This window comes from Erinaceus europaeus, chromosome 2 (assembly GCF_950295315.1).
Source record: "Erinaceus europaeus chromosome 2, mEriEur2.1, whole genome shotgun sequence".
Classification (NCBI taxonomy): Eukaryota; Metazoa; Chordata; class Mammalia; order Eulipotyphla; family Erinaceidae; genus Erinaceus; species Erinaceus europaeus.
This window is the reverse complement of record NC_080163.1, coordinates 57,611,679-57,625,183: the sequence shown is the minus strand read 5'-3', so window position 1 is coordinate 57,625,183 and position 13,505 is coordinate 57,611,679. Positions and strand designations below refer to the sequence as shown.

The 13,505-nt window shown below is 48.4% G+C and overlaps 1 protein-coding gene across 4 annotated transcripts in view; it reads right to left on the bottom strand.

Annotated features, from left to right (window-relative positions):
• Positions 1 to 1,097: 1,097 nt before the first annotated feature.
• NDST1 (N-deacetylase and N-sulfotransferase 1) overlaps positions 1,098 to 13,505 on the bottom strand; it is a 97,979-nt gene continuing 85,571 nt past the window's right edge. For all 4 annotated transcript variants that reach the window (XM_060181175.1, XM_060181164.1, XM_060181167.1 and 1 more), the window contains 4 exons: positions 12,045 to 12,215; positions 11,143 to 11,252; positions 7,050 to 7,152; positions 1,098 to 5,752 (listed from right to left, as the gene is read on the bottom strand). In XM_060181175.1, the coding sequence (XP_060037158.1) occupies positions 5,633 to 5,752; positions 7,050 to 7,152; positions 11,143 to 11,252; positions 12,045 to 12,215 (504 nt within the window). In that variant the 3' untranslated portion in view covers positions 1,098 to 5,632. The remainder of the gene's footprint in view (positions 5,753 to 7,049; positions 7,153 to 11,142; positions 11,253 to 12,044; positions 12,216 to 13,505) is intronic.

The following is a 13,505-nucleotide window of genomic DNA, read 5'->3' as shown; positions in this document are numbered from 1 at the left end:
ACTCTAAAAGAAGTTTCCTGCAAGTGCTGTCCTTGGGCCCGGGGGGGGGGGGGGGTGGGGGTGGCATTCGGGTGTGTCCCCAGCACATCTCTCAGGAGGTGTTCACACATGAACCTCTAGCTCATACCTGGTGGCCCTACTCAGACCTTTGAACGCAGGGAGAAGGGGTTAATGCTCACCGCTGGCTTCCACTACAAGGGCCTAATCGGGTCGGTGGGGTGGGGTCGGGGAGGATGCATGAACATGGATTTTATAAAGCCTCACAGGGAGGTTCTATGAGACCAGATCCCACCCCTGTGGGTCTGTTCCCAGGCTCTACCCTCTGAATTAATGCTCCAGCCTAGTTCTCTATCAGGTTGGGAGCTAGACAGTCACCTGCTTTGCCTAGCTTGGAATCCTCAGACAGTGGTGCTCTCTGAATTCATTGAAACCCATAGGAGGGGACCAGAAAAGGTCACCTGCTGGAAAGGGACCCCAGACCTGTGGCCTAGGAACCTGCACTTTAAGCACACAGTCTTCATGAGCAGCCACTGGGTGTGACTCCTTCCACACCACAGAAAGAGGAGGGAAACTGAGTCAAAATGGTCCAGTGACTTGTTCCTGGCCATAGTGCACATTTGTGGCCAAACCAAATCTAGACTGAGTTCCTTCTCTGGGTGAGGTTTAATCCCACCCTTGCCGGCTCTCCATCACATATGAAAGTTGGCACTGAAACTGGAGCCAGGCCTCTCTGACACTGGGAACAGCTAGAGTCTCAAATCCAAGGAGACAATCTTCAATTTCATCAAGTCACGATACAAGTGTACGTATAGGTAGTATATGTCGCATGTACACGTATGGGGTATATAGGATGGCTGAGCGTGAGTGGTTTATGTGTGTGGTGAGTGTGGAATGTATGTAAGTGATTAAGGTGCATGTGTGTGATATGGGGGTGTGGCACGTGGTATGAGGGGGAATGTATGGGGGGATGTGACTGGTTGTGCCTGAAGATATACTTTTTCCTCTTCCCAGATATACTTTTTCCTCTTCCCTCTCCCACAGACCTTGCAAAAAAAAAAAAAAAAGGTCCAAACAGACAGACAGACATGGCCAAGGTATACAAACAGAACCCCACTTTATTAGCAGTTAGTTCGAGATTGTACATTAATGGAGGAAGGTTCCCACTTTTTAACACAACCCAAAACGGCTGGTTGGAGAGCCCTGAACAGGTGAGTTGGGTAGCACTCCCTTTCCAAGCCATTCTCCCCACCTCACAAGGGAAGAAATCCTTGGCCTGATCCCTGGAAGTGCCCCCACCTGTAGTCAGCCCTCTCCTCTCCCCATGAAATGACATGAATTTCATGCACAAATTACAAAAGAGCCCTCTTGCTGATAATAAAAGCTAGCACAGTCATAGAAAACCCTCTCCCCCACCCCCGTTCTCCTCAAGGGCCTGGGAAAGAAAGGAGGATGGGAAAGAGGGAGGGAAGGAGGCAGGAGCTCATTTGGAGAAAATATAGCCAGAATCTCTCCAGACCCTGGAGATTGACCCCTGGACAAAACTCAGCCTCATCCCCTCCTCAGAACAAAAAACAATCTCTAGGTGTCTAAGCTGGTGAGGGCCACCAGAGAGGTTCCAGAAGACCAGGCCCACTTCCTCCTCAGAAGCCTGACAGACAGCCTCACTGTCTGTTCAGACAGCTGCACTCTCTCTAAAGTGGAAAGCTGTGCCCAGCTGGAACCAACTCCATTGTCTCCCACTTCCAGCACCTGCTCTTCTCACACCACAGCAGGGGAGGTGGTGTGAGGCCCCCACCCCAAGCTCACAAAACAAGAGATAGATAGAGAGAAGCTTCAGGTGGTTCATCCCTAGAACCCAAGGGGGCTGCTTCTGAGCACAGACACCCATCCATTTCCCATAGACCCAGCCTCCATGTTGGGGGCCTCATCCTTCTGAAGCCAAATCTGGGTCTGCACAAAGCCAGTGGTCTCCCTCGCTTTCCCCCAAGGTTCTGGTATCCTGGCCTCACCCTTCTGTTGGTTTGGCACTTGGTACAGGTGACAGCTGAGGGCTTCTTGGGCTAGAGTGGAGTTGCCACATCAGCACAAAGGGGAAAGATCCACAGAGCCTGGGACCCCCGTCAGTTTGTGTCAGACTTAACCAGAACACGAGGCTTCTCTAGACAGCACGCCTGCCAGCCTTGAGACAATGTTACTTGATAATTAAAGTGAGTCAACGCTATCTTGACAAAACTGGAGAAAAAAAAATACATTTCTGGCATTCAAGTGTCAATCGTTTTACTCAATATAAATAGTAATGCTGATTTCCCTGCCCCTCTCCTCAAATCAAACCAAGCAGAGGAGGATTTTTTAGCATCCAACAAAATTTAAAAAGATAGTTACAAAATGCAGCTTGTGACCTTGACAGGGCCCTGATTCCAAAATAATAACTTACTGGGGATGGGAAGGGGAGGGGGGTATGAGGGACTCTGAAATCAGATTGAACAGCAGATGTTGTTAGGAAATTACTATTGCCTTGGATGTGATATTATAGGGAGCATCCCAATGCCAGCTGACACATTCTGAAGTGAAGTCTCATGAAATTATATATATTCTTTCTTTTCCCAGTCAAACACCTACAATGAATTGGTGAATATCAATGATATTGCTATATCCATTTTTTTTCCCTCTTCTTATGAGGGGAGGGACCTACAGACTCAGATACTGAGAACCCCAAAGGAGTTAAACTGAACCTCCCCTCCCCTGCCCTCATATCTGCAGGTCCTGGCAAGGGAGCCTAGAGAAAAGGAAGACTTAGGACTCTGTAACAGGTCAGACCGGCTGAACAGCTCACCTGAGAGGGTGCCTGCTTTGCCATGTGCGTAATCCAAGTTTGAGCCTGGCTCCTGCTGCACTGGAGGAAGCTTTGGTGGCTCAGTATCTTTCAGTCTCTCTCTCTCTCTCTCTCTCTCTCTCTCTCTCTCTCTCTGAAAATGCCAGTCCAGAGACCAGAAGTTCTAACAATGACAAATAATAATAATAAGATAGTGTGGCAAGTTATGTTCCCAGCCTGTCAGAAGGACCTGAACAAAAATTCCTAGCATTTTCTCTACTTCCCCAGGGTCCTACCCATTCATTCCTTAGACTAGAGAGATAAACAATAGAAAGATGTCTGTCCACCAGGCAGATAGGCCCAGAGGGGAGATTTCAGAACATGGAGGTGTGGTAGGAAGGATAGGTCCTCACAGGACACAGAGCTGAGTATCTCACTAACAGCTGGCCACAGAGACCCAGAGTCTGCTCTGTGAAAACTGGCCTGGGCATGTCTTCATGAGAGTGCAAGTAGGCTAGGCTCTCCATCCCTGACACCACTTCTTGCCTCACGCCTGCGAGGATGATGCCTCCTTGCCCCAACGGCACTGCTGGGATACTCCCTTTGTAGCCTTTCCTGCTGAGCATTCAGCTTTCCTGCCCATCTCAGTGGAGAGTATGGGCAAAGGGAACCAGGCCCAGGCCCTGCTAGCTGGAGAGAAGCCCTGTGGAGCAGGGAGGTGGGGAGGAGGAAAAAACAGGGACGGCAATGCAGATCTAGAGCTGAGAAAGCTCAAAGGCACCCTGGCTCGGAAGGAGTGGTTTGTCCCCATGTCCTGGGATGACCAAGGGTGTGACCGGGGTGTGTGGGGGGGGATGACACAGGAACCTGACACAGACAGTGCCCTCAGGATGGGCTCAGAGGCAGTGTGGCATTAGAAGAGCACTGGGCTCAGACTCAGGAGCCGCAAATCCAATTCTCAGCCCGCTGCCAACCAGGACACTGGCCAAAGCGGCTACCTCCCCTTTCTGGATGGGTTTCCATACCTGCCAGAGAGCCCAGCATGCTAGGACTTCTGAACATAATGAGAGGCTCTCCATAAACAATTCCCTGGACATCAATTCCAAACTGAACTGGCAGTGGGAGGGGAGGGCCTGGGGAGAGGCACCCTATCCGTAGTCACTTCACATTGTTAAGAAGGGGGTGGGGAGTGGGGAAGGAGCAGACCTCAACCAGAAAATTGCTCAGAGACCCAGCTGCCTGCAGGAAGAGCCTGAAGACAGCTGTGTGGGTCCCCTTGAGCCTCCCAGCTCCTGGGCAGCTCCCAACCTAGCACCATGTGAGGGGAGGGGAACAGGCCAGTCGGCGGTGGGGGACCCAGTCTCATAACCCAGTCCGGCTGATCCTTTGGCCAAAAGTCCCCCCCCCCCCCCCATAGGTTCCTGGGCTTCACTTAGCCAGCTTTTCTGGAGAGTAGTCTTCATTGTATCTCACTGCCTCACCAGCCAGGACAACCACAGGGTGGCCACAGCACTTTAAAGAGGAATCAGAGGTCTCTCTAAGGGCATCTCCATACTGTCTCCTTGAGGCCCAGACACACAGAGACACACCCTCCTCCTCCCTCCTATCTCCTCCTCCAGCACTGAGATATGACACCCTCTGCCACCATTTTGTACGACTGAATTAAAAATAAACCCAACCAAAAAAAAATATAATATATATATACACATTATATATATATACATATATGTGCATATATATGTATATATACACATATATACAACACAGTGCGACCCCAGCACCCAGGGTATAAACTCTGGCACCAAGAAAAAAAAAACAAATTATTAAAATACTTTAGCTTCTTAGTATTGGGGAGGTTGGGGGGGGGGGCAGGGTTGTCTCTGGAAACCCTTGCCATAGGTCGCTGAGGCCAAGCAGTGGATAGCAGTCCCACCCACTCTGCCAGTGCTTGCCAGGGCTACCGCTGGAAGGGAGGGCACAGGGACATATATGTACATTGGAACGTGTATACTGGCAGACTCCTGAACCGCCATCGTAGTCTTTTACCACAGGAAACACCACACACGTCGTATCCCAGGGTGAAGAAAGGGGTCAGGGTTGAGGCTGGGGCCTCTGGATCCAAATGGCATGGCAGTGCCCCAAGGCCCTGAACGAGGCCTTGAGGATGGGGTGGATACTGTAGGAACCAGCGCTTTTTCCCCCTCCCCATCCCCAAAGGGGAAGGTGAGATGTAAAGGTAAGAGCCAGAATGTGTGTGTGGAGTTTCAATGTCCTTGTGAGACGGCCAGACTAATGACTTGCTTGACCCAGGGTACCCAGCAGACCTCTCTGAAGGGCCTGGCTCAAAACAGTCAGGGAAATGACCAGTCTTTCTCCCTGGTTTGGCAAAAGGCCCAGCTGGGCTCTTCTCCCTTATTGTCTGGAGGATAGGGGAAATATGACAGCTAATGCTGAGGGGAACCCTTCTAAGACAGGGAGTAACAGGATGAATGGGGAGGATACGGTTGGTAGGACACAGTGAGGGGGAGAAATGGCCCTCACACCAACATGAAGTGGCCTCGCCACAATAGACTGTGAACAGAACAGACCTCCGGTGGCAAGGGAGGTCCCGTAGGTCACAGACCCAGCACTGGATGCTCTGAGGTGCCTATGGACCTGTCTCAGCTCTTCTCCTGGTCCTTCCAGGGCCTCGGCAGAGTATTGCTCATACGTGCTTGGCCAGCTCGGGTCCTGCTCCCCACTCTGCAGGTCAGTCTGGCTCAGTGTGCAGCAGGATGTCCCTGCTGCCACAAGTGTTCCTTCTGGCTGTGGTGGCCGTGGCTACCTGGTGTTCTGAAGGTCTTCCCGCAGCCAGGTGGGCAGTGTCTGGCCCATCTTATACAGCAGCTTGGAAAGCTCCACGTTGTGGTCCCGGTAATAATCCTTCAGGAAGGCGCGGGACTGTAACAAGAAAGAAAACTGAGATCCTAGACATAAATTAAGTAAGAAGTGAACCATCCTCCTTAAAACTACCTAACCCCATTGGCATCAGCCCATGCGCTTAGTGTGTATTCACATCTTCCTCAAAATGGAAACCGCCAAGAGAAAAGGAGAAAAGCCAGTTTAGTAGAAGTGCTAAATGGAGTGCACAATTCTAATCGTAGCAGGGGAAAGAACTAATTAAAACCAATGACAGACAGGAGAAGAGCAACTTAAAAGTCACACTGTGTGACCTCTTCCCTATATCCTTTGTACCTTTTCTCCCATAATAATGCCTTCCCCTTCTTCTCCAAGGGTACAAATTCTTTTTTTTTCCACTTTTTAAAATATTTATTTACTTATTTTTCCCTTTTGTTGCCCTTGTTGTTTTATTGTTGTAGTTATTATTGTTGTTATTGATGTCATCAGTGTTGGGTAGGACAGAGAGAAATGGAGAGAGGAGGGGAAGTCAGAGGGGGGAGAGAAAAATAGACACCTGCAGACCTCCTTCGCCGCCTGTGAAGAGACTCCCCTGCAGGTGGGGAGCCGGGGGCTCGAACTGGGATTCTTACGCCGGTCCTTGTGCTTTGCACCATGGGGGCTTAACCCACTGCGTTACCGACCGACCCCCATCCAAGGGTCCAAATTCTATCACATCCTTCTAGGTCAATCCTTAACCCCCCTCTACCCCAACTCCTTAGTGAATGCTTCTTTTATCATCACTCCAGGGTGACTTCCTTCAGAGCCACAGTGCTTCTATGTGGTGCACTGGGGCTCAAACCTGGGTTGTGCACATGGCAGCACAAACACCCTCCCAGATGAACTATCTCACCAGCCTCAGGAATCCTTCTTTCTCCATCCCAACTTCATGTGGCACTGTGTGCACCTCTCTCACTGTATGAAGCACTCCCTGTCTCATATTCTACCTACTGGTGTGTGTTTCCCCACTTCCCTCCTGGACTAGAACTTCCCTGAAGGCAAAGAGCAACGTCTGAGTCATCCTGGAGAGTCCTAAGCATTCCGTTCATAGTGGAATACTGGGCTTTCAGAAAAGTCACTAACACATTTTTGCATCAAGAAACATAGCAAAATACACCATGAATTCTCCAACAACTCAATATATTGATTCTCTTTTTACTAGATTAATCCCAAACCACCATATTTCCTGCCTGTGTTTCCTCTGCTTAAGCACGTGTCCAAGAAATGCTGAGGCCATGGGTGTGCAGTCCAGGATTCCCTCTGTTTATCCAGTGCCACAAACAGCAGGCCTTTCACTTACATCCGAGTCCATCTCTGGGTATTTCCGGCCCTTGCTTTTGCCTAGACACTTTGTTTTTCCTCCTTCAAGAAGCTGGCACCAAAATCCTTTCTTTGGATCAAACCTGCAGAGGTGGAGAGAGTCTATGAGTGGGGACTGTCCTGCCCACCCCTTCCCAGTTTATGACAGCATCCATGGACCCTAGAATGGCAGCAGCTAAGAAACCACAGCCCGCCTGCCTTTGCGTCCTCTAGAACCATAGGCTGTACGGGGCTGACCCTGTATCTGCTGGCCCCAATTTTGCCCTGAAGTTCCACTAAATCAGCCTGCTTTTTCTTTCTGGTCAGCGCACCTCACCTGCTCTGAGCCCTGACTTTGCTTCCCCTGGCTGGGTAGTTCAAGCTCCTGCAGTATCTGGAAAATGAACACCACCACCCTCCACTGTCCTGGAAGTCTCTTTCAAGCACTTTCTCCCATCCAAGTACTAACCAGGCCCGAGCCTGCTTAGCTTCTGAGATCAGACGAGATCGGGTGTGTTCAGAGTGGTATGGCCATAGACATCTTTCAAGCATTTTCTAACTTAGGGTGAGCAATTTTGTTTTGTTTTTGTTTTGCCAATAGGGTTATTGCTGGGGCTCCTTGCCGGCACTAGGAATCCACTGCTTCCAGAAGCCATTATTTCCTTTTTTTTTTTTTTTCTCTTTTATTAGATAAGACAAAGAGGATAAGAGAAAAGAAGAGACACCTGCAGACCTGCTTCACCACTCATGTAACTTCTGCCCCACAAGTGGGGGTGGGGACTCAAACCCAGGTCCTCGCACATGGTAACATGTGTATTCAGCCAGGTGCATCACCAGCAAGTCCCCTAGATTTATATCTTTTCTTGTTTGTTTGTTTGTTTATTAAAAACCGAGAACTAGAGCATAACTCTGGTACCTGCAATGCTTGGGATTGAACAGGATGCTTGAGAATCCAATGTTTTATCTATTGCACCAACTCAAAGGTCACAAAACTTTCTTTTTTTTATCCAAGTACCCAATGTGTGTGTGTGGGGGGAGGTTTCCTAGAGGTTCTTTTATATATAGTAAATTATCTTTGTTTTTAGAATTTTTTTTTATAAATTTATAAATCTTTACAAACACAAAATAAATTTCTTTATAACAGATTATCAGGAAAGGCAGTGTCTACCACTACAGACTTTTACCTTTGGAAGTAAATTTCAGAAATGACAGGGAAAGACTGCCTTTGTTTGTGACATAGGAACCCATGTCAAGATGGGTCTTTGTGGGTGTTTTGGAGAAATGAGATCGAAAGTGTCCCAGGGAGAAGTGTATGAGTATCAGAATTCTGTCCTGGCTCATCGGGCAATTCTGAGATATGAGGACAGCAGGAAAACTAAATTCACATGTGGCAGGTGAGAGAGATGGGGACTTTTTTTTTCTTTAGGAAGAAGGGTTTCTTTTTCCTTTTTTAGATTTCTGTATTTTTGTGAGAGACAAAGAGAATGAGACACCAGAACACTACTTAGTGCTGACATACAGTAGTGGCCTGAACTGAGGCTGGGATGTTCGATGCCTCAGGCATGCAAGTCTAGTTTACTGGAGATGGGGATTTCTGATTGGGTCACAGAGTAGGTATAAATGGTAGTGGAGATGATAACAATGGTGATGATGGCAGTGATGATGTAACCATCAGCATCAGTACAAGCCAGGAACTGAGCTGAGGGCTCTGCATGCATGCTTCCACACAAGACAGTGACTGCTGGGAGGTAAGTCAACTTATAGCATTTTTTTTTTCCAGAAAGAGACCAAGAGGTAGAGGAGGGAGGGAAGGGGAGTGGGAGAAGGAGAGGGAGAGGGAGAGGGAGAGAGAGAAACAGACATGGAGAGGGAGAGAGAGAGAGAGAGAGAGAAACAGACATGGAGAGAGACTGACTCCGAGACTGCAGCACAAAGCTTCCTCCAATGCAGTGGGGGAAGGCTCAATCCTGGGTCATGCACATGACAATCAGGGTGCTATCCAAGCAAGCTATTTGACTAGTCTATTAGCCAACTTATTGATAAGGAAAGTGAGGACTGAAGGAATAAGACACAGACAAGTGAAGGGTCTGAACTCCTGGACCAGGCATCTCTGGGGCCACAGTTTACATCCTTAGCTCTTGCTCCTTTCTGCTCAACATGAATGAATGATCTCCCTCCTCCACCTTCGACTTCCAAGACAGAGAAGAGGAAATATTCTGAGGGGAAGATCTGCCCAAGAAAGGGAGCCAGAGAAGGTCACTTTGGTCCTCCCTCTCCTGAGAGGCCCCTTAGCTGCTAAGTGTATGACAGCCCTGGAAGACAATCTCTCCCTGGTCCTGAGCTCCATACAACACAGGCTGGCTTCCTTTTCCCAAAACTTGGGCCGCAGACTGATACTAGAAAACTTCTGCCTGGAAACTGGAGAAATGACTCAACTGGTAAAGCACTGGGCTTGTATGTCTGAGGTTCCCAGTTCAATCCCCAGCACTGCACGTACCAGACTGTATTCTGGCTTCTTTCTCTCCTCTGTCTCTGTGAAACTCCCTCTCATATGTAATCAGTAAAATAGACCTTTGTAAATTATTCTTTAAAAGAAACCTTTGCTCAACAATTTGTTTGGCTTCGTATGTTAACTCTCTTTTCAATCACCAGGTTCCAGATGCCACCAGGATGCTGGCCAGGCTTCCCTGGATTGAAGACCCCACCAATGTGTCCTAGAGCTCAGCTTCCCCAGAGACACACCCTACTAGGGAAAGAGAGAGGCAGACTGGGAGTATGGACCCACCAGTCAACGCCCATGTTCAGCGGGGAAGCAATTACAGAAGCCAGACCTTCTACCTTCTGCAACCCTCAATGACCCTGGGTCCATGCTCCCAGAGGGATAGAGAATGGGAAAGCTATCATGGGAGGGGGTGGGTTATGGAGATTGGGTGGTGGGAATTGTGTGGAGTTGTACCCCTCCTACCTTATGGTTTTGTTCATTAATCCTTTCTTAAATAAAAAATTTAAAAAAAAACAAAAACAAAAAAACAAACAACAACAAAAAAAAACACTAGGATAGCTACAGGCCCTTTGAAATATAACTAAAATATGCCTACTAGCTATCTACAAAATGGAGGACCCCCCCCACCCAATGCTTCACCTGCACTATTCCAGCCTTTAGGTCTATGATTGTCCAAGAATTTGTTGGGCTTTGTATATTAACTCTCTTTTCAGCCACCAGGTTCCAGATGCTAGCAGGATGCGGCCAGACTTCCCTGGACAGACAACCCCACCAATGTGTCCTGCAGCTCCAATTCCCCAGAGCCCTTCCCCACTGAAAGAAAGAGACAGGCTGGGAGTATGGATCGACCTGTCAACGCCCCTGTTCAGCGGGGAAGCAAATACAGAAGACAGACCTTCAACCTTCTGCATCCTACAATGACCTTGGGTCCATACTCCCAGAGGGTTAAAGAATAGAAAAACTATCAGGGGAGGGGTTGGTATAAGGAGGGCTGGTGGTGGGAATTTTGCGAAGCTGTACCCCTCTTATCCTATGGTTTTATCAATGTTTCTTTTTTATAAATTTTTTTTTTTTAAAAAGAAACCTTTGGGAAATTGAGACTATTCTCAGTTAATCTAACTTACAATAAAGCATTGAGCTCTCAAGCTTGAGGCCCTGAGTTCAACTCCTGGCACCACATGTGCTAAGTAAAGCTCTGTTTCTGTTTCTCTTCTCAAATCTCTTTCTTTCTTTCTTTCTTTCTTTCTTTCTTTCTTTCTCTCTCTCTCTCTCTCTCTCTCTCTCACACACACACACACAGACACACACACACACGTTCATGTTCAAACATCCTAGGAATGGGACTAACTAGAGTTAAATAGACATATCACCCTCCTTCTTTCTTGAGTTGATACCTATACACATATGCCTCAGGTCACAATAAATGTTAGTGTTTTTTTTCCCCTGCTAAACTATCAGGGAAACATGTAGCTTCTAGTTAGTGTCTCTCTCTCCTACACTCACTTAGGTCTTTGGCTTTTGGTGCTAAGGATCACCACCACCACCATCCCCAATCCCTTTCCTCCCATCCAAAGGTGAAAGTGACACTCACGCCAAAGTTTTGTGGTAGTCAATGGTGTTGGTCACTCCCAGGAACTTCTGCACTGTATCCATGACTTTGGCAGGTTCTGTCCGCAGCAGTTTGCCATCCAAGACCAGAATCTGGTGGGAAAGAGGAGTTGGAGAGAGTGAACTGGCCCACTTCCACTCTAGTCCACCGCCACAGCAGCAGGCTCTGCTAGTGACAGTCTGGGGGGCCCTGCATGCTGCCATCTGCTGCCATCTGCCTGCCCCTCTGCCTTTGCACAGCAGGTGCCCCCCTGCTCTCAGCCTGTTTCCCTGATAAATGCATCCTCTCCTGAAGTCATATCAAGGACATCCTCCTCTGACTTCTCACCAAGTGTTTGCTCCACCGGTCACTTTCCATATCCCCCCCAAGGGTTTTCTCAAAATGGTCCCAAGTGACTGACTCTGCTTCTTCTACCGGACTTGTGTCTCATCCCCAGTCTCTCCCACCCTCGGGGCCTACCCAGGGTGTCTTGTGTCTCCTTAGGGATACAGAGCCTTCTGAGATGGAAACAGGGGCTTAAAGGTTCTCATAAATCTAATACTGGAATAAACAAGACTAAAATCTGAGGGCTGGAGTGATAGCACAGTGGTATTGCAAAAAGACTCTCATGCCTGAGGTTCTAAAGTCCCAGGTACAATTCCCAGAATAACCATAAGCTAGGGCTGAGCTTAGTCCTCTGGTGTGTCAGTCTCTGTCTCTCTCTCTCTCTCATTAAAATAACATTTAAAAGACTGAAACCTCAAGACCTCAAAGATGTAACTCATTGACAGTGGCACTTCTGGCCCAATGAGTGGCAGAGGAGACTCTGAAGCTCTCAGCTAAGGATAACAGCTTCCCTCCCCAGGGGCAGGGAGGGGGGCAGGGGTAGGGGCGGGGCAGGCTACCTGGTTGGCATGGAAGGCAGCGAGCCAGCGTTCAATGTGGGTAGCGTACCATCCAGGGACCAGGCAGCGGCTCTGGAGGGCACGCAGCTTAGCAGATGCATCGGGCCCCGCGGTGATCACCTCATGGAAAGTATACTTCAAGGCCACTGGGTCATCGTGGGCTCTCTGATGCTGCAGACAATGGGAGACAGTCAGCAGGCCCCCAGGAATGAGAGGAGGCTTGTATGGCAGGGCAGGCAGGAGGGAACCTTGGGCTGGAACTAGGAGCTGAGGTTTGAAACCTTAATCTTAGGGTGGGGGTACAGCATAATGGATATGCAAAGAGACTTTCATGACTGAGGCTCTCAAGTCCCAGGTTCAATCCCCCACACCGCCATAAGCCAGAGCTGAGCAGTGCTCTGGTTAAGAAAAAAAGAAAAAGGAGTTGGGCGGTAGCGCAGCAGGTTAAGCGCACGTGGCGTGAAGTGCAAGGGCTGGCATAAGGATCCCAGTTCGAGCCCCCAGCTCCCCACCTGCAGGGGAGTCGCTTCACAGGCAGTAAAGGAGGTCTACAGGTGTCTATCTATCTCTCCCCTTTCCTGTCTTCCCCTCCTCTCTCCATTTCTCTCTGTCCTATCTAACAACGACAACAATTATAACTACAACAATAAAAACAACAAGGGCAACAAAAGGGAAAATAAATAAATAATTTTTTTTTTTAAAAAAAGAAACCTTACTCTGCCTCTCACTGCCAATCCACCTTGAGACATCTCTAGACCATCTGAACCCTGCTGCCTTTGCAAGACAGCAACTAGACAGAACCAAAGCTTCCAAATGTTGGTCCCTTACATACTACATCTGTGATTTGTGCCCAGATCAGCTTCTACTCACATTGATTCATCTCCCTTACTCAGATACACTTACTTCAGCATAGAACTCAATTATCGGGGGAGGGGGGTACTCCTCAGGTCAAATATGTGCTCTGCCATATACTTGACTTAAGCTTAAGACCCAACACCACAGGAAAGATTCTAAGGCACTAGAAGCAGCTCTGGTGCTATGCTGTCTCTCCTTTCTCTGTCTATCTGAATGAAGCAGTTATTCAGAGTGGTGAAATCACAACATGGATACGACCAGGGTATGATCTAAAAAAGGGGGGGGGGGAAGACCCTTACTATAACCTCCATAAGTGAAAAACTTGGACACATTATCACATATAGGGTAAGCATTCATAAATGTGACAATGATATTGCAGTGTTCTCTAGTGCAAGTCAGAAATGACTGAAATTCGGGTAGGTGCCTAACCTAATCAGATGCCTGCACCCTCCAATAGAGAAAGTAGGTCCCAAGTCTGGGCTATTACAAATTGTGGTGCTATGAGCATAGGTATACACAGATCTCTTTGGATGGGTGTGTTTGATTCTTCAAGGTTTATCTCCAGGAGAGGAATTGCAGGGTCATGGGATAGGTCCATTTCTACCC